This window comes from Eulemur rufifrons, chromosome 11 (genome assembly GCF_041146395.1).
Source record: "Eulemur rufifrons isolate Redbay chromosome 11, OSU_ERuf_1, whole genome shotgun sequence".
Taxonomy (NCBI): Eukaryota; Metazoa; Chordata; class Mammalia; order Primates; family Lemuridae; genus Eulemur; species Eulemur rufifrons.
The window spans coordinates 10,405,354-10,425,731 of record NC_090993.1 but is presented as its reverse complement, the minus strand read 5'-3'; the positions used below and the strand labels follow the sequence as shown (position 1 = coordinate 10,425,731).

The following is a 20,378-nucleotide window of genomic DNA, read 5'->3' as shown; positions in this document are numbered from 1 at the left end:
TATGGAAATATTTCTAATACAGAATTCTGCCCAGCAGTTTAATATGATAAATGATCTGATTTAGCTTTTTTTTTTTTTTTTTTTGGAGATAGAATCTCACTCTGTTGCCCAGGCTACAGTGCCCTGGCATCAGCCTAGCTCACAGCAACCTCAAACTCCTGGGCTCAAGCAATCCTGCCTTAGCTTCCCACATAGCTAGGACACGCCTGGCTAATTTTTTCTAATTTTTTAGTTGGTAGGGGGGAGTCTCAAACTCCTGACCTCGAGCGATCCTCCCACCTCAGCCTCTCAGAGTGCTGGGATTACAGGCGTGAGCCACTGTGCCCGGCCTGATTTAGCTTTTCTCTCCCACTCCCAGACCTTTGAAATTTTCTGTAAGAAGATGTGACTTGTAAAGATTCTACATAGAACTTCTGCTAACTCCCTTCCAATAATAGAAAAATTACAATAATGCAACAATTTAACTTGCTGCTACAGGTTGGATTTTAATCACTTAAGACATAACAATGTTTGATCTCAGTTGCTAATGATGATGGACTAATTTTTAGAGGAGCAGAGACAAACGTTGGTTTACGATTGAACAACAGATTTAGGTTACCTCCCTCTCTACTTCGCGGGTCTCTCGGCGGTATGTGTTACTTTCTGATAGTGCCTATTTTATGAGTTCCTTAATTCTAATCTTGACTATGTTACCCACAAATGTCTTACAGATTAAATGCATCTTACCTATACCTTAAACTTTCTGTAGGAGTCGCTATAGACCTCTGACTCACCCTAAGTTCAAATACACAGAAATCAGCTGCCTTGAACTTGACATCAAGTTAATTTCAACACCATTTGGTTTTGGTTTTGTTTTGGTTTTTTGCCTTCATTTCTGTGCTGTGTTCAGATGTCATGTTAATTATCTGTTAAAGCTTATAGCTGGTAGGTCTAGATCTGTTTATCATGCTAAAGGAAATTAATTGCCAGGTATAAGTCAACATTAGTCCACTCAATTATGGGATCTGACAGAGCACTGGGTATGAAAGCAATCAGCGGGGAAGGAGTAGTGTCTTGTGCGGATTAGTGTCTAGGTGGTTTAACAGCTGCGTGACTCTTTAATCCCGAAGGACGCCGGATGAGTTTACGCGACGCCTGTAGGAAAACGGTGCACAGTGGTTGGCACAGAAGAGTCTCAGCTCAAGAGAATACGGAAGAGACTGGCTTTCGGCACCCGTGTGTATGTATCCCAGCTCCTAGCACAGCGCCAACCAAAAATACGTGCTCAATCCACGTTACCTACTGTATTATAGTAGGTACTGCATAAATACTTGTTGAATGTGATTTTAAAAAGAAGAGGCCAAATCAGGTGAAGGCAGAGTGACCTCAGATTTCCTTACTCAGTGCCAGACGTAGCCACGCTGCATGGCAAAGACGGAGAACACCCAGGAGGACTTGATGTTTTGCAAGCTCATTTTAACAATATAGAGACAGTGAGATGCATTTGGGCAAGGCCAGTACCCCAGAAGCCGTTTGTATTTCGGATTTTGTAGCGGTCAGGTCAGCTACCAGCTCCTCACTTCCAGTAAGTGGATATCCCCGTTAATTTCCAGCGTGTCAATACTGCTGAGCTCTTTAAACCTGTGCTGGTATTCCAGGCTGTGTACACCATTTATGGCAACCTTGAATTCTCTAACATCACAATAAATGATCATCTGAAAGGAAAGGAAACATACCATTAGTCGTTCCCCTTAGTTTAAAAATTGTTGTTTGTTGCACACTAATAGGGTGTCAGAGTAAACCATTTGGTTCGCTTTATACACAGAGCAGCTGTCTTGGCCTGCTGCTGTTGACTTCCCTTCTGTGATTTCTAAGACCCTAGTGGCACCTTCTGCCTTGTCTCACTCAGGAAAGTTACGCTAACGTGCGCTTGAAGCCTCGCACCCTCCTTTCCTCGGTACACCCCCCCCCCCACCCCCGGCTCCCTCAGCCCCCTCAGCCCCATCCTGTAAGGTAGGAAGCAGCATCCTGCTGCTATCTTGACCGGCATTCACGGAGATTCTGACTCCAATGAGCAGACTGGGAACCAAGTGACTTGGATCCTGACTTTTCTGCCTCAAGCTTGAGGGTCTCGGGTAAATCAGACAACTAATATGAAATTTCAGAAGCTTAAGGCACTTGCTAGGGATTGCACGGCTGCTTGGTGGTCCTGATTCCATGCCAGCTCAGCACGTCTTGGCCTCAGGCCGTTTCTCCAAAGCTCTTGGAAGCTGAGCATCCTACGAGTCTAAGGAGTGATTTCTTAGCATGCTGGCAGATCCAGGTCAGGTTCATCACTAGTGTTGGCCCTTCAGAGCTGTCTCTGCTCAAAACTCAAGACAAACGAAAACCTGTTATCCTTTCACATCGCCTTTGCGCCTTCACCCTGGTGATACCAAGCTCGCAGTGCCAGGCTGGGTTTCCACCCGTCCTGAGAAGGCCAGTCTGGTGGCCCTGCACTGTGCGCCCTGTGCCCTCCCTGCCCCTGTGAAGGCTTCAGAAGAAAGCAGAGAGGGCAGCACGGAGCAGAGAGGATTAGCAGCTTTGCTAACCGGCCCCATCCCCAGAGGCCAGACCGAGGCACGAAATCTTAATCCGCAAAGAAGCAAATGGAGGGTCTTTATTCTTTTGATAGGAGCCGTGGAGATGGCTGCCAAGGAAAATCGGGAAGAGGGGGACATTCTGTGGATCATACAAAATGAAGGCTCTGGGTCTACACAGAGAATCGGGTAAGTATCCGTAACCTGACACTACATCCCCAGGAGAAGGGTGGAAATCCCAGTTTCGACCCCATGGAAGGGACCTTGTGTAATGTACATTTAGCAAAATCCCAAGAAAACACAAACAGCCTCGTGCAACAGCTCAGAAGGAAAAACAAGTAGGCACCAGAGGGAGTCAATTAGTCTGTATCGAATCAGAGCAAGCACAGAGCCGACGAATTACAACAGGTCACACACCCAGGTGAGCACACTACTGCAACACAAGCAGGTACATCACGTACAAAAACCCCTAGAAGAAAACATGGAACAACAGAACCCCTCACAACCATCTGATGTTACAGAACAGCTGGTAAGAAAATAAACTTCATTAAAAAGAGGAACTCGCAGATGAAATGACAATACTGAATGAGGTTTTTTTTAAGACTGTAGGTATAACTAATAAGTAAATTTGCAACAGCAAGAAGATATGTTTAAAATGAAAACAGTGGCATAATGGAAATACCTGAGATAATCTCAGTGAAGGCATATTAAAAAGGCAAGAGTTGGAAGCATCTATCACTATGGAAAATTAACAACACTGATCAACATGAGGATAATTACTGAAGTCGAAAACTAACAACCGGAAAAGATGATTGTTGAAAAGATACATCTATTCATCCTTTTCACTCTGTCTCTACAGAAAAATGTCTGCAATGTGGTTCACCTAATCTTAATGGTATTGTTTGAATTAAGAAGTTGAGGATATTTTAATTTTCATCTTAATATTTTTCAGTATTATTTGAATTTATTATTATCATCCTTTTTAATTTTAATAGATCCAAGCTTGGGGCCCAAATAGGTCAAAACCAAGTTACATCACTGGCTTCCTGTCACCAGCCACAGGGATCAACTGCCTTCTGGAACGCACACCTCTGTTTCCCTCCAGTGGACCCAAGTCACCCTTTATGCCCTGACTCCTGCCAAGCCAACAGCCCTCTGCTGCCCTTCCCACTGCCAGTGACTTGCTCAAATCATGCCCTAAATCTGGAAAACCAACCTTCAGCCTCCTATAGCCTTCCCAGCATTCTGAATTCCAAACCAATATCCACAGCTTCCGGGGAACCCTCTGTGATTAGCCCACATCTGTCTAAACTCCACATACCAGGGCACTGCACTAGACTGGAGCTGAGCAATAAATATTAATGTCAAATCACCATCTTCTACTCAGCCTTGATGTTTATGCTTTTAACAAATAGCATGATAAGTCCTTGTGAACATGATAAGTCCAGAGGATGTGGCAGTTTAAAATATTACAAAAGTATGACCTAAATCAATGGCCCTAAGTGACCAGGGAGGCAGAGAGTCACCTAAGCTAGTGAGTGAGCCTAGCCAACCACCCAGCACCCACATCTCAAGGTATCCAGCTCTGCTCAGCATCACAGACACGTATTTTGGGATGTGTTACCATAATAGTCACATATTAGGGGACTCAGGACTACATACCTTTTTAGTTCCAAGGGACTAATGGATTTTTCCTTGAATACATGCAAACAGGACTAACTCCTTGGAAGAAGGGACTGTCACCTGAAACTCTACCACGACTGGAGATGACGGCTGTGCAGATAAGCAGTTTTAGGGCCCCTACATCCTCAAGTCCATGTAGGATTAAACTTGTGACTCCGGTACTGAGACAGGTTTCTGTTAAATCTTACCAAGCAATGGGCTTGCTTTTAAAAAAAAAGGTTCCTATTCATCAATGACAAATGTCAAATAATCCCAATGCAAATGATACGGTACTCTACTGGCTCTTCCATTTGTAACGATGGCCTCAGATTACAATCTCCAAGTAAACAAACAAACAAACCCACACACAATCTCCACGTGTTCAGTGAGGCCTTGATTTAAATGTGCCACTTATCCTGCCCCTGCTCCCAGGATCCTTTTTCCTGTCCCATCTTCAAAAACTATAATCTCACCTCAAAGTACATCCCAGGACTAAATGGGAAGCAGGTAATATTTCTCTCTTCTTCTCCCCAGGACTCCTGAAGAAAAGAATTTCTTACAAATGCTTTGGTATTCAGGCGTGGGTTCAAGTGTAGAGCAATATCCTTTGATTTTCCTGCTAGCAGATCAACATTAAAGCTTTTGAGAGAAAACAGAAAACACTTTAACCAAGTAGGAGAGCATCGTGGCACTTTCTGCAATTTTAACAACCAGACTTCGACTATGATTATAACTACATGAAACATACACAGGCACATGGGAATGCAGATAAAATGGAAGTATTCCACTAATATTTGCAAAATAAAAATACAAAAAAAAACTTTAAAATAATGGTGGGATCTGGTTGGGCAGAAATTGAAGGCTTAGCACTAGTAAACCGAATAATTATTTCAGGCTACAGGAATCTGGATCCTTTCAAGCGGGGATTCTCTCTAAATCATTTACATGTGTTCCTTCCTTCTTGCAAGTACGCTACTTTCTAGGAAAAAGCTCTAACTTCAAGCTGTCAGAAGTCTGGACACTTCTGGAAAAGGTTCTTAAAGCAGAAATTCCCCAAGTCATAGGACAAGAGGGGCCCTAAAAAATGCTGCCTGATCTAACGGACTACCCTTGGGGTCCTCCAAGGCGAGGGTGGGCCTCGTGGACAAAAATGCTGCCCTCTTGCCTGGCCAGGAAAAGCCTAGGTCGGAACACTGGACTTTAGCCTCGGCTCTGCCACCCACTAGTCGTCAGCAGTGTAACCTCTTGCGTTAATATTTTCACCTTGCAAATGAGGATGATGACACTAGCCCGACTTTTAGCTCATGAGAAGGTTACAGGTGTGAGGCCGTAACAGGCACACTCAGAAAGTATTCACACTGTTTCTGGCAACTTCAGGATACAGACCCTTTGGCGGTTGTATTCACTTCTGCCTTGATGACGACAGTTCGTCCGGGGCCCATGGGGGAGTTCAACCTTGCGATGAATGGCAGGGTCTGAAAAGAAGCCACGGTCAGGACTGGGAGGCCTGCAGGAAGGGAGCTTGTGGGGAAACTCGTGTGCAGAGAACATGGGGCATGTTTAAGAGTAATGACCCTGTAAACCCCATTGAAGGGACAGATGAAGTCTGCCTTGGTCCCAGCTGGGTCCCCTGCAGCAGCATGGTGCCTGGCTCACGTCAGACGCTCAACGACTGCGTGTCAGATGACAAAATGCACGGACATGGGGTGGGACCTGATACCCTCTGTGTGAGTGAGGGTCACTCTGGGAAAGCCACCTGTCCTGGGGGCTGACGCAGGGCTGTGTTCTGCTGGAAGGGGAAGCAGCCACACTGGGGGAGTTGAGGACATACACACGAACGGCTCACGGACACGTGCCTGGTTCACTCTCCTGTCTGTCCAGGAACAGCGAACAAATGCAGAGTGGGAGTGGCCGCTCTGGGCTTACTGGGGTCAGAGGTCACACAACAGCTCATAATAACTTAATTTTTATACAGAGTTAAGAAAATTTGGGGCTCTTCAAACCTTTGACAAAGAGTTGGTAGGTAGTATTTTGGTGCAAGTCAAAGTGTGATTGGCAGTCGAATCTTTGCTCTTGGTGCAGGCAGTTCTGGGTACGATTTTAGAAAAGTCTCCTTCTCTAATACTAGGCTGTAGGGGAAACAGTTCTGCAGTAAGGGAGGGAAGGAACGGCGCTGCCTGCTGAGGTCTAGACTGTTCGTTTTCTAGGCAGTTTTATAAGATGTTCCACATGTAATACCCCAGACAAAAATACTCAAAAACTGTGGCATACCAGCTGTTACACCCACTGGAAGAGAAAGAAAATATGAGAGTGTTCGGAAGGGAAGAATTACATTTTATAGTACGAGCAATTTGACCTTGTGGCTGTGCTGAGCAGAGCCCGGCCAGAGCGTGGGCTGTTGGTGCCTGCTCCGCCTTGGGTGTGACGTGCAGGCAGCCAGTGCTTTAAGACAGGGCTGGGTGGGCTTGTAAAGGGCTACTCGGGTTGAGAATAGAGTCTCATTGCCCTGTTACTTAAACCCTTTATCCTCCACCATAAACCAGTGATTTTTCACAGGATGACATATGACCTCCAAACACATCTTACTTGTCCTTTCCAGGGGAGCCCCAGAGTGCTGAGATTATTTTCTACCTGTGAATGTGAACGTGCTGAGATCAGTACGTCTTCACTTTCTCCACTAGGATTAGCAAAGATGCAATTTGTAAACGGCACTTCTTCCCACAGGGGGAGCAGATACACGCGGAAGTTCATTTGCCAACGCACTGACTGACGTTCGGTATTTACAAATACTTCCTGACAGCACTAGTCACCAGGTGAGAGTGAGACAGTTCATTTACGCAAGAACGGTGAGTAGTGGTGGCAGAAACTGACAGGTTAAGCAGCAGCAGAAACTTATCAAGTGCCGGGCAGCACCAGAAGTATATGCCTCAATTTTCAAATGATTACTTCCGCCCTAGCCTCACAGTAAAAACATAATTTTTTACAAACCAGCCTTCCTGCCACCTGACCTACATGGCAACCAAGGGAACATTTTAAAACTGGTGGTTTATTAAAAGATTGAATATTTACATTTTCTTTACTTATCTCTGTCAGTTCCACAGTAGATGGTTGGGTACTTTGTAAATCCTGAAGAAAAGATAATAAAGATTAATTTTGAACATCCATCAGCACATCTTTTCTAGATATAACCTACTTGACATATCAAAAAATTATAAATGGTACTAAAATTATGATCCAAAAATACACTAATTATGATCCAAATATACTCCCTAGCAAATGGGCAAACAGGCCAGGCCCAGTGGCTCATGCCTGTAATCCTAGCACTCTGGGAGGCCGAGGCGGGAGGATCGCTCGAGGTCTGGAGTTCGAGACCAGCCTGAGCAAGAGTGAGACCCTATGTCTACTAAAAATAGAAAGAAATTATCTGGCCAACTAAAAATATATATAGAAAAAATTAGCCGGGCATGGTGGCGCATGCCTGTAGTCCCAGCTACTCAGGAGGCTCAGGCAGGAGGATTGCTTGAGCCCAGGAGTTTGAGGTTGCTGTGAGCTAGGCTGACGCCACGGCACTCTAGCCCAGGCAACAGAGCAAGACTCTGTCTCAAAAAAAAAAAAAAAAGGGCAAACATTAAAGAGAATAAGCTCTAATGGCAACAAGAAAGTGACCAGGCAGGCACAGGTGTTGACAGTACAAATTGTTTTCATCTTTTTGGAGGGCAAGTTGGTGGTATCTGTCAAAACTTAAAAATGCAGGCCGGGCGCGGTGGCTCACGCCTGTAATCCTAGCACTCTGGGAGGCCGAGGTGGGCGGATTGTTTGAGCTCAGGAGTTCGAGACCAGCCTGAGCAAGAGCGAGACCCCATCTCTACTAAAAATAGAAAGAAATTATATGGACAGCTAAAAATATATATAGAAAAAATTAGCCGGGCATGGTGGTGCATGCCTGTAGTCCCAGCTACTCGGGAGGCTGAGGCAGGAGGATCACTTGAGCTCAGGAGTTTGAGGTTGCTGTGAGCCAGGCTGACGCCACGGCACTCACTCTAGCCTGGGCAACAGAGTGAGACTCTGTCTCAAAAAAAAAAAAAAAAAAAAAAAACTTAAAAATGCAAAACAGTCGTGCATCGCTTCACAAAGGGGATACATTCTGAGAAACGCATCGTCAGGCGATTTCACTGTTGTACGCACAGCGTAGAGCGACTTGCACAACCCACATAGTATAGGCCATTGCTCCCAGGCCACAAACCTATACAGCAGGTGACAGTACTGAATACTGTGGGCAATCGCAACACAATGGTAAGGATTAGTGTATCTAAACATAGAAAAGGTATAGTGAAAATACGGTATTACAATCTCATGGAACCACTGTCGTATATGACTAGAAACGTCATTATTCAGCATATGACTGTACTCTTTGACTCAGACATTCCACGTCTAGAAACTATCTTACAAAAACACTCCATTGTACTCCCACGTAAAGGGAATACCCACTACCTAGCTAATAATTGTTTGTTTGTTTTGCTAGAACCATACTAGATTTGAGATCCTATAGACAGTAAAGCCCTGGTTGATAGATAACATACTAGTCTAAAAAATTCACTTCCTAGAAGTTAATAGTCTACTGAGGGAGATATCTGCATTATTTTTATCCCAAAACTTGTGTTCATTAAAGATGTTTTCTACCAATTCATGAGAAAACATCATCAAACAGACCCCAAGGTGTGGACACTCACCGAGCTGAAGTTAAAACCAACTGAGTGAACACTGACTTTGCCATAAATGCCCAGAGTGTCGATTTTCTCCAGGCCGATCCTGTGGGCATAGAGCAGAGTGTGTTTTCCATTTACAGCCACCTACATGGACACAGAAAACAGCCACCCGCCAAAAACAGTTAATAAATGAACTTATCCACGTGGAAATGTTTCGTTGGGTTTAATTTTATGCCTTTTCCCACAGGTCTCCACACATCTGACCAAACCGTAACTAAGAGCACCGCAGCACTAGTAGTGTTTCTCAACTTCTTGTGAATTCCTGATTGGATTAAGCACCATGGACTGTCTCTGGACAAACACATGCATTCACAAATACATGTATGTATGCATGTGTGCGCTGTGCATACAGGTGACACACCCCAGGTTCAAAGCCCCACCCCGCCCCCTCGCAGCCCCTGCACAGGTGCCCTGGAGGCTGCGAAGCCAGGTTAAAGGTCTGCCCGACAGAACCTCCACCACATTGTCCTGGGGACCAGACTCTAAGAGAGACCACGTAGGTGGCAGACGCTCAGTAACTATTTGTTGAATTTGCTAAACGAAACGAACACGGGCGAGTTATCCAACTTATCGGAGGCTCCGTTTTCTTATTTGTAAGTAAGTACAATCTCTCCCTCAATGGGCTGCGGTGATGAGATGACAGTAAGGTAGCTTCTGCGAGTCCTCAGCACAGTGCCTGACACACAGGAGCTCGGTATGCGGGACTCCTTTTCCCTGCCTCCCAAATGCTGGGCACCGTGTTGGGTTATAGGTGGGAAACATACGCAGCACACAACATGGTCCCATTGGGGAGCAAAATAAACGCATGATAAAACAAAAGCACAACGGTATAGGAACAACTGTTAAAAAGAAAGATAGAGACACAAGGGCTCAGAAGACCAGAGAAGGGAGAGCCAGATGGAGTTCAGGAGATTTAGGGGAGACTTTCTGGTGGGAGCAGTGTCCTCAAGGACAGAAAGGATTGGCACCAGAGATAGGAGCGTCTTCATCCGCATCAGTATGAGTCTAGGATGGCGCCACAGGCCTCAGAGACAGCAGGTGTGAGAGCCTCCAAGGCCACACCCTACCTCACACCCATGCGCTAGGTATAAAACATTCCTTGAAGCCAATGATAGAATTTGCTGCACAAAGGATTGCTAAGACCCCCCTTCTGGATCTAAAATCTCATGATCCTACAGAGCTGCCTTATGGCAAGACTTAAATTTACAAAACTCTCCTGATTTCTGCACTAGGATTCCCCACCTGTCTGTTAGTTCCAGATTTTCCCACACTTTGGGTGGTGATGGTTATAATTTACTCTCCGTAATTAACATAATACTGTGTCAGTTCAGAACTCAGCCCTGCCAGGAGAAATATGATCTAATAAAAAGATCTAGTCACACTGGACACGTATTTCTGCACAGCAACAATTGGCTGGAGAGAGTAGCTGTGACTTCCCTCACATTTAGGTACCTGCCTGGTTCTATTTTAGAAAAAAAATTACAAAGCCAAACTATTTCTTGAATTTAGGAAATATAAAGTGAGTCACACAAATGTAAAAAGCTCCCCTGTATGCTCATCCTCACTAATGAGGATTCAACTTGTCATTCTCCAAAACCTACCTGGAATTTGTCCTTCAGGACCATAATCACGATTTCAAAAGATTTTTCCTTTTGGAAAGGCGTGTCATAGGTGATCTCTTCCCACCCCCATTTCTCATTTTTCAGAGTGTTGCAAACAATGCAGTTGGACCTTTTGAAACGAGGATTGAGATGAAAGGCCACATCAGCTCGAGGCTTCACGCTGCTGCCGCACTGTAAGTCCACCTGGAATCTGTGTGTGGGAAGACAGAGGGGCCCCATAAGCACTCAGGAAGGACGCAAGGAAAGATCCAGCAAGCCCTACACTGCAGGCCGAGTGACGTATGACTGATAATCCCTTGTTCATTCACCCATGTGGCCTAAAAGAGCTAGTTGCCTAATCTTCCTGAGTAACAGAGCCCCTAAGTTTGAGCTGGGTCCAGATCTGCCTGGAATAAGAACCTATCTTTCCCAGCCTCCCTTGCAGCTAGGCCTGCTCATGTGGTTAAAGTGCTGCCAACGAAATGGAAGTGAAGTGCTCAGGAAAACTACCAGAAACTGCCTTAAAAGTTAGCAGGCACGTGCCTTTGGTCCACCCCAAACACCCCACGTACCCATCCAGCCACTCAAACCAAGGCTGTGAGGGCTGGAGATGAAGCTTCCAAGGATCATGACAAAGACCTTAGCTCACTGTAGGGTTGGCAAAGAGCTGAGCTGGAAAAAAGCCTACGTCTCTAATGACTTGATGGAGTTGACTGAAAAGGTCTGGGCTGTGCCCTAGAGACTTCATTTTCATATGTCACTTAAAATGCTGCTGTGTGGGTGTCAGCTGCATGGAGCTGAGCCCAGTGCTAACTCAGTCTGGAGTTTGAACCCAAAGCAAGTGCTCAGTAAAACAATCTGAAATAGATCCTAAGAGATGTGGGAATATTAGACTGTAACTGGGCTGTCCCTGTCATCTGACTGCTATTCCCTTCTTTAATGACATACCTAATTCATTATATTGAAATCAGACGTATAGCAATGAAATAAAAATGTCCAATAGCTTTCGTTCAGTCCTTCATTACAATATCCTGAGCACCTTGGCCAGGGCTGCTGATGAAAGCAAATCAGGCCTCAAAATATCAGAATGGTCTGGCCCTCATTGTTTTTTGCCGTTCCACAATCGCGGCAAGACAGCTCGCTCCCTTTCTTTCCCCAGCACAATGACTGTACCTGTCCGAGTCGCTAGGAACATGCCCACGTATTACAATCAAAGTTCCAGGCTCCAGCTGCTCGGGAATAGTGCCAACATAGGGGATCGCCTGAGGGAACAATGTTAACACACGTACAGTCACACAAACGGAAGTATTGACTAAGCAATTATACCCAAATCTCATTACTGCTAGGGAAAGACGACATGTTTAAAGGCTGCACATAAATCTGCTCAGAATCTAGCACTTTCCACGTCATCTTCACTATTCAAACAGCTACAAGGGAACAACACGGCTAGGATACTTAGATACCTGCAAACTACTCTGAGTTCCTTGGAAAAAGTCACAAGATAAATACTATTCACAATATTTTTTATTTGGCTGAGGATTTTGTAACATAACACTTCTACTTCGAATATGATGATTCTGATAATAGAAAAAACAACAAGGTCATGCAGCTGTTAAGATAACTGAGGAAGTTCTAAATGAACTGACATCTCCAAAATGTGGGAAAAGCAGAGTTCTAGAAAACAGTTTATGTAGCATGATATATACATGTAAAAAAAAAAAGATATGTACAAGGTGATACATACACAGCACACGTTTTCACAGTATACCTCAGGAAGGATATATAAAGAGCTGGTGAGAGAACTGAGTACCAGCGTAGAAGGAAAATTTATGTTTCACTAAAACCCTCAAATACTGCTTGGATTTTTAAAAATGAATTGCATGTATTATCTTTAAATGTTCAATATGAGAGGTAAAAAAAAAAAAAAGGACAAGCCACTGGTTTTGACATAAACGTAGTTTTAAATTTTGAAGACAGATAATCTTCAAACTGCCGGGTGCTAGGTAACATGGGAGGAGGCAGAAGTTGAGTGTCAGAGGGACACTGACAGAAAACTGCAGACGGGGGGGCTGGCTGGGGAAGGAAGACTGGAGTTCAGGTTTGAACGCCTGGTCTTGCAGGGCTGGCTGGAGATTCACGCTAGGTGGAAGGCCGGAGCTGGGCACGTGTTCAGCAGATCTGCAGGTGATTGGTAAAGGCATGAAAGAAAGAAGTTAAAGACAAGATTCTACTGGTAAAGCCAACCAAGAAATTAGCAAAAACTGAGAGGGCAGAGCCTTGACGAGGCAATCAAGGCAACACAAATCACCTCTCACTCAGGCAGGCTGGCAACAAAGGGAGAAAATGGCCCAAAGCCTGGAAGGGACCTTACAGGTTACAAAGGAAGATTTTATTGTGTTGTGTTGTAAGATAGAAGGGGGAGGTACTTAGAATACTAAGGCGAGAAGGATAAAGTGGAAGCAAGGCTTCTCAGCAAGTTCAAATGACCAGCTTTTCAGCAGCAGGTGGGATTGATGTTGACAAGTGGTTTATTAACTTGGGGTAACAACCAGTTCTGTTTAATTTCTGAATAACTTCCTTGCTAGCTTGCATTAATCACATCTTAGGAACTATTAACCACAACAGTAATAAAAACACATAGGTAGATGATGAAAAACAGAATTCACCGATGGCGTTTCTGGTATAAAGTGAAGATACTGTCTTCCAAATTATTCACTCAGTTTGGATGGAAAGAAAAGTGAACCTGACTTTTAAAAACCGTAGAATTCTATCAGCTGAACTAGTCAAAGAAATATACTAAATAAGAAAGAAAAATAGGCCAGTTACAATATTTATCTTTTCCAAGAAGCGTTAATGTGGACAGTGTACTACCAATGTGGACCAACTTTTGGAAACATTAATGAAACAAAAATTAGAATGTGGCAGTTCTGTGTCTTTAGATGCCCAATAAAGAATATAACAGACACTCAATAAACACTTACTGATTATTTGAACTGATCACCAATAGAATAAAATAACCACGATGTAGGAAAACCGTTTTTCTAAGTCTAGCTTAGATACCTTTATTGATTAACTTAAAAGAGCTAAGTTATTTTTGTCTTTTGAACATTGGAACAGCAACTAGCTACAAACGGGAGAAGAACGGCGTGAAATAGGGGCCCCTAACACTAGGAATATTTAACAGCAGTGAAATTTAAAGACGGAGAGAAATGTTGTTTCGCCACTCAGTTCAGTCTTTCTACCTCTATCTAACCTAGTCTACCCTTTTGTGAGAATTGATCATAAAACAAAGAAACCAAAACGAAAAAGCTATTTGCCAAAAAGAGTATTTGCCTTGGAAACGTTTGGTCGTGAACTAGCTCAGAACGGCAACCAGCCATTCCGGAGGCCCGAAGGCACTTGTGTTCTCAAGCAGAACAACTTCTCTGGACCCGCTTCCTCAAGAAATGACTAATGTCTCATTTTTGTTCCAGCTCTACAGTTGAGGGCGCGCACACCAGAAATGACAGGAGTGATCGGTATGCCGGTGTAACCGAAGAAACCAGCCTGATCTGGTTCACGTTTGCGTAATAAAAGGGTAAGTTGTCGTTCAGGTGCCACGGAACCCCAGGTTGTAAGTTACAGAACCTGAATGTGCCCAGATGAGCCACGCCTGCAACCGCGGGCAGAGCCTAAGTGCTCAGACCAAGGAGCAGGAGCGAATGAAGAAGCGGACGCCACACGGCATGATCCATGATCCACTCACATCGCGCCGTGGCATCACCCCGTGGCAGGATCCAGTCGGATCATGCCTCCCTACCTCTTTGCAAACTCCAGTCAGATCATGCCTCATTACCCTCTGCCTATAAAACCTGCTCCAGCCCCCAGCTCTGGAGACAGATTTGAACCTGACTCCCGTCCGCTTGCTCAGCAGCCTTGCAACAAACTTTTCTCCACAAAGGAACCAGCGCTTCGGTGTTTGGTCGTCCACCGTGCGGGGGCAAACGGACCCAGTAAAGTTTGGTAACACTAGAACCGAGATATGCGAGGACTTTGATCTATAAAGTTATTTTCTAAATGACATTTAAATACGGCACGTTTGTGTGTGAAGGGCAAAACGGTGTGACCCGACCATCTGTTCCATCCTCCCAGCTTGAGCCAAGGTGACACCAGTCACCCTTAGCAGGCAGCCTGTTTGTTTTTGTTTTTTTTTTAATTTTTGCAGAAAGTCAGTCTACAACCTTGAGATGTTTTTAACTCTAACATGCACAAAATCATTTTAAATGTCTCACTGGCTTCAAATTCAGTAAGTTTTCCTTTTGAAACCTGCTATGACTGAAAGGCTATTTCTTCTAAAACTGAGTTTGCTTGATACTGTGGTTGTACCTCATTCTTGTGCAATGACATTAAAACTTAGGCAAAAAAAGAATTACAGCTACAAAGTAAACAAAAACTTGAATCCACATACACTAATTAGACTGGTTTAGGGCCTTACGTCAAGGACCCTCACACTCCTTGTGGCCCCAAATTTGGGGTTCACCAAAAAGAAAAGCAGCTGTCCTGTTGAGATAGGACAAACCCCAAAGTGAACCGAAGTTCAGGGTTCAGCTTCAGATAAGTGGAAATCAGACATTCCTGAAGATTCTCAACACTACATAAAACTAAAGTAAGTTCTTTACTGCTCAGGACATACATGGCCACTTCCAGCAACTACAGTCACTCAGGGGTTCCTGGGCCGGCCAGGACCCTTACTTCTCCCCATTCTCCGCCTCACCACTGGCTTTTGATACCTTCCCTGCTCAAGTACCAAGCACTGTTTGAAAAGCTGAGACATTAACTTCTCGTGGATAGTTCTAATTTAAAAAGAAAATAAAAACTCATAGAGTAAGAAATCCAGTTTCCCTTAAAAATTACGTTTTCTGATTATCTGAGCCCCCTTCTCCTCTCCCCCCACCAAAAGTTGGCATTCCCTTCGCTGTACTCCCCCGTTCTCTGTTCGTAACATGGTTCTCACCACCTTGTATCGTCATTGTGACCTCTTCCTCCACAAGACAAGAGCCATATTTATTTTTTAGTCCACACCCACCACAGTCCCTACAACACAGTAGGTGCCTTATGTATGTTTACTGAATTTTATTACTGCTGCATCTCCCAATGGATAATTACTATTCAATCGGATTTGCTCTCAATCCTGCCATAGGTAAAAAGCGATTTTACAAAAAAATCAGTTACCGGGTTATGGATGATGGTGCGTAGGTTATTTAAGGACAACATCATTCTTTTCCACCTGATTGCTGATTTTATTGACTGGTGTCTCTCTTCCGTGTATGATTTAAGATTTTTAAGCAAGTTTCATTTAAAGGTTACCTAGATTGAAACTGAGGAACTCGCCCTGTGTAAAGTCAAAATAGAGAGAAAGAAAAATCAGCATGCATCATTTTTCTTCATAACTATTTTTAAGTTTAAATTATACATTATTTTACTGATATTTACCAAATAACAGGATGTTATTACAATCAAAGATCTGACTCCCATTCTTACCGGTGTACTTATGTTACCAAAAGCGGCCACTTGTCCTCGACGCATCATCAGAAGAACAACAACAAATGTTTTGAGGAGAAGGAAAGAGAAATTTTATTTGCCAGCAAAGGAGGATGGAGACTCCTGTCTGAAAAGCTATTGTCTTCCTAATTAAGCAGAAATACAGAGCTTTTAAAGGGTGGCTTCTCAGCTTCAGGCAATTACTGTTCAGCTAAAGTTGATGATTCTAATCCTCCCATCTCCATCCCCAGACCCTAGGACCCCCCTTTACCAGGTCTGGGCTGGGCCATCTTCTTTAGGGCAAATAAGACTTATCCTGCCCGCACCCCCCCAACCTCTGGCCTGAGGCAGGGATGCAGGTTTTAGTAAACAAAAAGGAGTGGAAGATGTTTTAAAGAGACAGGCCATTCCCTCTGTTACACTTACACACTCAATAATTTTGGATTATGAGTGCAGGAAATACTGATTTAGAAAATAAATCAGTACAAAATTTCTAACATGTAATTGATTATTGCAAATACTAAAATAAAATACTGGCAGATACTAATCAAACAGTCCTGTACAATTATCAGAGGTATACATTTAACTTTTCTTGTCTGTAAAATGAGAATAATAATAGTATTCACAACATAGGTTTGTTCTAAGGATTAAATGAGTTAAAACATCCTAACAGTAAGTGCTAAGTGTTAGCTATCATTATTATTATTACTATTAACAGAAGAGATTGTTCTACCTCCTCAAAATTCAATCAAAAGGGGAAAAAGTCCAATCCTTTTAATGCTAATAGTTTTCTGTTAAAAAGGCACAGAGTAGGAGAGCTGGAAAGCATCAGCCACATTTTTAAAGATAAATGTACCCATCCACACTACATTTAATAGCTCCAGGGAAAACTGATGACTAATCGGAACTAAAAGAGAATCGAAACTAGAGCTTCCTACATTTTACTTCCAGCAATTCTGTACAGCAATACCCACTGATAAAAAAAAAAAAATCTAAAAAATCTATTATTTTTTATTTATTGAGGAAAAAAACTGCATTTCTCTTGATTTACCACCTAAATAGAACCCCAGTCTGTGTCATTAACTCACACGTTAGTCAAAACCTCAAAACTCTTTGGCTCTGTGAAATTCAGGAAGCACAAACAAGAGCAAAAAGAATGGATACAGAGTTGCAACTGCCACATTCATAATGTACACCATGACCAGAGAGTGACCCAATTAAGCCATAGGCTTCATGAAACCAATCAGTCCTCGAAGTATCCATGGGGACAGGTCCCGCCGTGAGGAATATTTCTTATACTTCCCAAGAAGCCAGCACTGGTGTTTTACGGACGGTCAAAGGCCGGCGGATGACTTGCGTTTTCTCATGTTCGATGCTGCAGTCAAACGACTCGGCACCTTAGAGTGCGTGTGTAGAGTCAGGGAGGGCAGGGGGGTCTGCCGCTAGACTGTCATTAAACAGACCGGAAAGGAGACTTCCCTGGGTTCCCCCGCTAGGAGGTGGCGCTCGGCCTTGGGCGGAGAGGGAGCAGGTGAGAGCAGCCCAGGTGATGTGGTTTTGCAGCGAGGGGACACCCCAGTGCCAACAGCCTGACCCCAGCCAGGAATGTCCAAGAAAGGCCACGACCCCCGACAATGCCTCATTCCGCGGAGCCAGCAGAGGCAGCTCCCTCGCCACCCAGCCCCGGCTCTGCCGCGGTGGGGCCCTGCGGGACGGGATGGACTGGACAGTGTCCCATTCTACTCTGATTTAGGGACAGCGACGTCCGAATCCCCTCCTCGGCTGGCGCGACCATCAGAGCAGCCACGCCACGGGCGAGGCCGGTGGGTCGGTCGCCAGACTTACCCAGACACCGGTGTCGCAGGAGCTCCACGCAGCAGGGTGTCTGTCCCCCGCGAAGTGCCGTCCGGGCTCGCAGCCCAGGCGTCCGCGGGCGGCTACGGGAAGTGACAGGAGTCAATCCTCGTCCATTTCCCGGTTCGCGCGCCCTGGCGCCGCCGTGGGCCCCGCTCGTGTGTCCCCGGCGTCCTCGCGGCTCTGCCTGGGGCTTCAGGCAGGGCCCTGCCGCTGGTCGCTGCCCGGCTCGGCCGCCTGCACAGTCTCCGGGGACTTGGAGCGCGACCGCCTCGCTGCAGGACGAGCGGAGAGGGACGAGGCCAGAGCGTGTCCTGGGCGGATCCGGCTGCCTTTGCCCCGACGGCGGGGGCGGGAGAAGTGGGAAGGGAAGGAGCCGCAGCTCTTCCCCGGCAGCAAGTGTGCTTCCGCCCAGCCCACAGTTCCCCAGTTCCCCGACCCGGGTCTGGAGGGCGGGCGCCCAGGGCCGGACCCTCAGGGCCGTCGTCCACACCGCACGGCCCGCCTAGACCCGGCGGCGCCCTAGCGGGCCTTCCCGGGGCGCCCGGCGGGGGGTCGGCGCCAGCTCGCTCCGCGATGTTTGCCCCCCGCCTGCCTCGGATCAGAGTCCAGACAGCCAGGAGAGGGAACCGGGCTCGGAGGCGCTGCGGGTGCCAGTGTAGACTTGGGGCGTGTGCGGGTGAACCGGCGGGGAGAGGGGCCAGCGGGGCTGCGGTGCGCCCGGGCCAAATAGCTCGCGCTTGCAGCCACTGGCGTTAGTCGCCAATTGTTTGTGTCCTGCCTAGGAAGCGTTTGAGAAATGTGACGTGAAGAAGTGGCCAAGATAGTGACTATTAGTATTTCAAACTATTTCGCTATGAAGAGGAACAGAGAAACAGCGTTGCGGTGGAGGAAGCAGTGGGGGAAAGGGAAGACTGTGGTTTTCTTGTTTTGTTTCTAGAAAGAAAAGGTAACTACAGCGGTGGCTTTTAGAGTTGTTTTGTTTTTAATAGCTCGCTCTGTTGTCCAGGCAAGAAGAGTGCGGTGGCGCCATCACGGCTCCCTGCAACCTCAAACTCGGGCTCAAGCGATCCTCCCACCTGGGCCTTAGACTTTTTCCCCAGTGACCCACGATAAGAACTACGTTTAAGAATACTCTTGTTAGGTATAAAACAATCCACTTTTTCATTAAAAAAAATACTGCTTATAACCCACTAAAATTTTTGCAAGCCCCGCTAATGAATTGTGACTTGAAGTTTGAAAAACTTTCAGTGGTGTGTTGGGGTTAGCTCATACTGGCTTATGCTGTGACAGCCAATTTCACCCTTCTCTTCCCTGTTGACACCTTGACATTGGCCATGATGTATGGAAATTAGGCAACTGCTATAACTGAAGACCTTTTTTCCCCAAAGAGAGCCAGACGTTAAACATTTACCAGCACACTACTGACTACTCACGTGAATGAGCCAGTGGAGAGGAGAGAGAGTTAAAGGAGCAGTTCTTAAAATAGTTTTGCCCAAAAAACACAGGAATAAAAATTTTGAATATCAATTCAAAACAATAGCATAGATGTTACAAAGTATTCGCCACAATTGTCTTAGAATTACAAAGATAAAAGGATCAACTCTGGTAGAAACCATTTCTTTTTCATCTTTTATCGTCCTCTTTCCTGACTAGAGGAATTTTCATAGTATAATGTGGCCACAAATTTAGAAATAGCATGATATAAAAATATTAAGTTTTATAAGCAAAATGTTAAATGATATATGTTGCCCAAAATTTTTTAAAACTTGTAAACAATCACATGATTTAAGACGTGTGAATTGTCCACTGTATCTGCTTTTGCCACTTGGCAGGATGAACTGATTAAACAGAAATACCTGCCATGTTCTGTCAGTGATGTGAATTACACTGTTTCAAGCTGAGAAACACTCTGCCAGTGATTTTGCTTATTAGTCTGTTGCTGTGTTATTTTTGTTGTTAATATAATTTTCAAACTTTTTGACACCCCTCCTCAACCATCTATTAAATAGTGATGTCAGTGCTGGGAAAATATTCCCAAATGAATGATTTTGGAACACGGGTTAGTTATGATAAAACAGTTTGAAGAACTTTCAACAACCGTCTTGATATGCTATGAATTTAGAAGCCACAACTCTAGAATCTATGACAATAATATATAAAAAAACAATATTAAAACAAAAATTTGTCATTAATAGTTATAGACCTATGAGCCCTGAGAATACGTACTCTGTTTTCCATTTATTCTCATGAGAAAATTAGTCAAAATAGGTAGGTTTTCAATTATAAAGACTCAGGAATGCATGTAGTTTACACAACTACAAGTTCTTTTGCATATGTCTACTTCCCTGGGAAATTTCATGGTTGGTGTCGTCTACCTCTCTGATTCTCTTCTTCAATCTAAATGGACTCATCCT

At 44.8% G+C, this 20,378-nt stretch overlaps 1 protein-coding gene across 1 annotated transcript; it reads right to left on the bottom strand.

The window, feature by feature from the left end:
- Positions 1-79: 79 nt before the first annotated feature.
- LGALS8 (galectin 8) lies at positions 80-18,437 on the bottom strand. The gene is made up of 9 exons (XM_069484569.1): positions 17,953-18,437; positions 15,799-15,958; positions 11,761-11,849; positions 10,588-10,798; positions 8,951-9,070; positions 7,290-7,346; positions 5,607-5,695; positions 4,694-4,859; positions 80-1,694 (listed from the first exon to the last, which is right to left on the bottom strand). The coding sequence occupies exons 2-9, from the start codon at positions 15,841-15,843 to the stop codon at positions 1,545-1,547; spliced, it is 927 nt and encodes a 308-aa protein (XP_069340670.1). The 5' UTR covers positions 15,844-15,958; positions 17,953-18,437; the 3' UTR covers positions 80-1,544.
- Between the last annotated feature and the right edge of the window lie 1,941 nt (positions 18,438-20,378).

What these genes read in the sequence shown, in the direction of transcription:
- LGALS8 (XM_069484569.1), bottom strand. Translation starts at nt 15,843, where the DNA reads ATGATGTTGTCCTTAAATAACCTACGCACCATCATCCATAACCCG. An exon ending in GTTCCTAGCGACTCGGACAG is followed by an intron (nt 10,799 to 11,760) that starts GTACAGTCATTG and finishes TCCCACACACAG; the next exon opens with ATTCCAGGTGGACTTACAGT. An exon ending in CAGAGATAAGTAAAGAAAAT is followed by an intron (nt 5,696 to 7,289) that starts GTAAATATTCAA and finishes GCTTCTTTTCAG; the next exon opens with ACCCTGCCATTCATCGCAAG.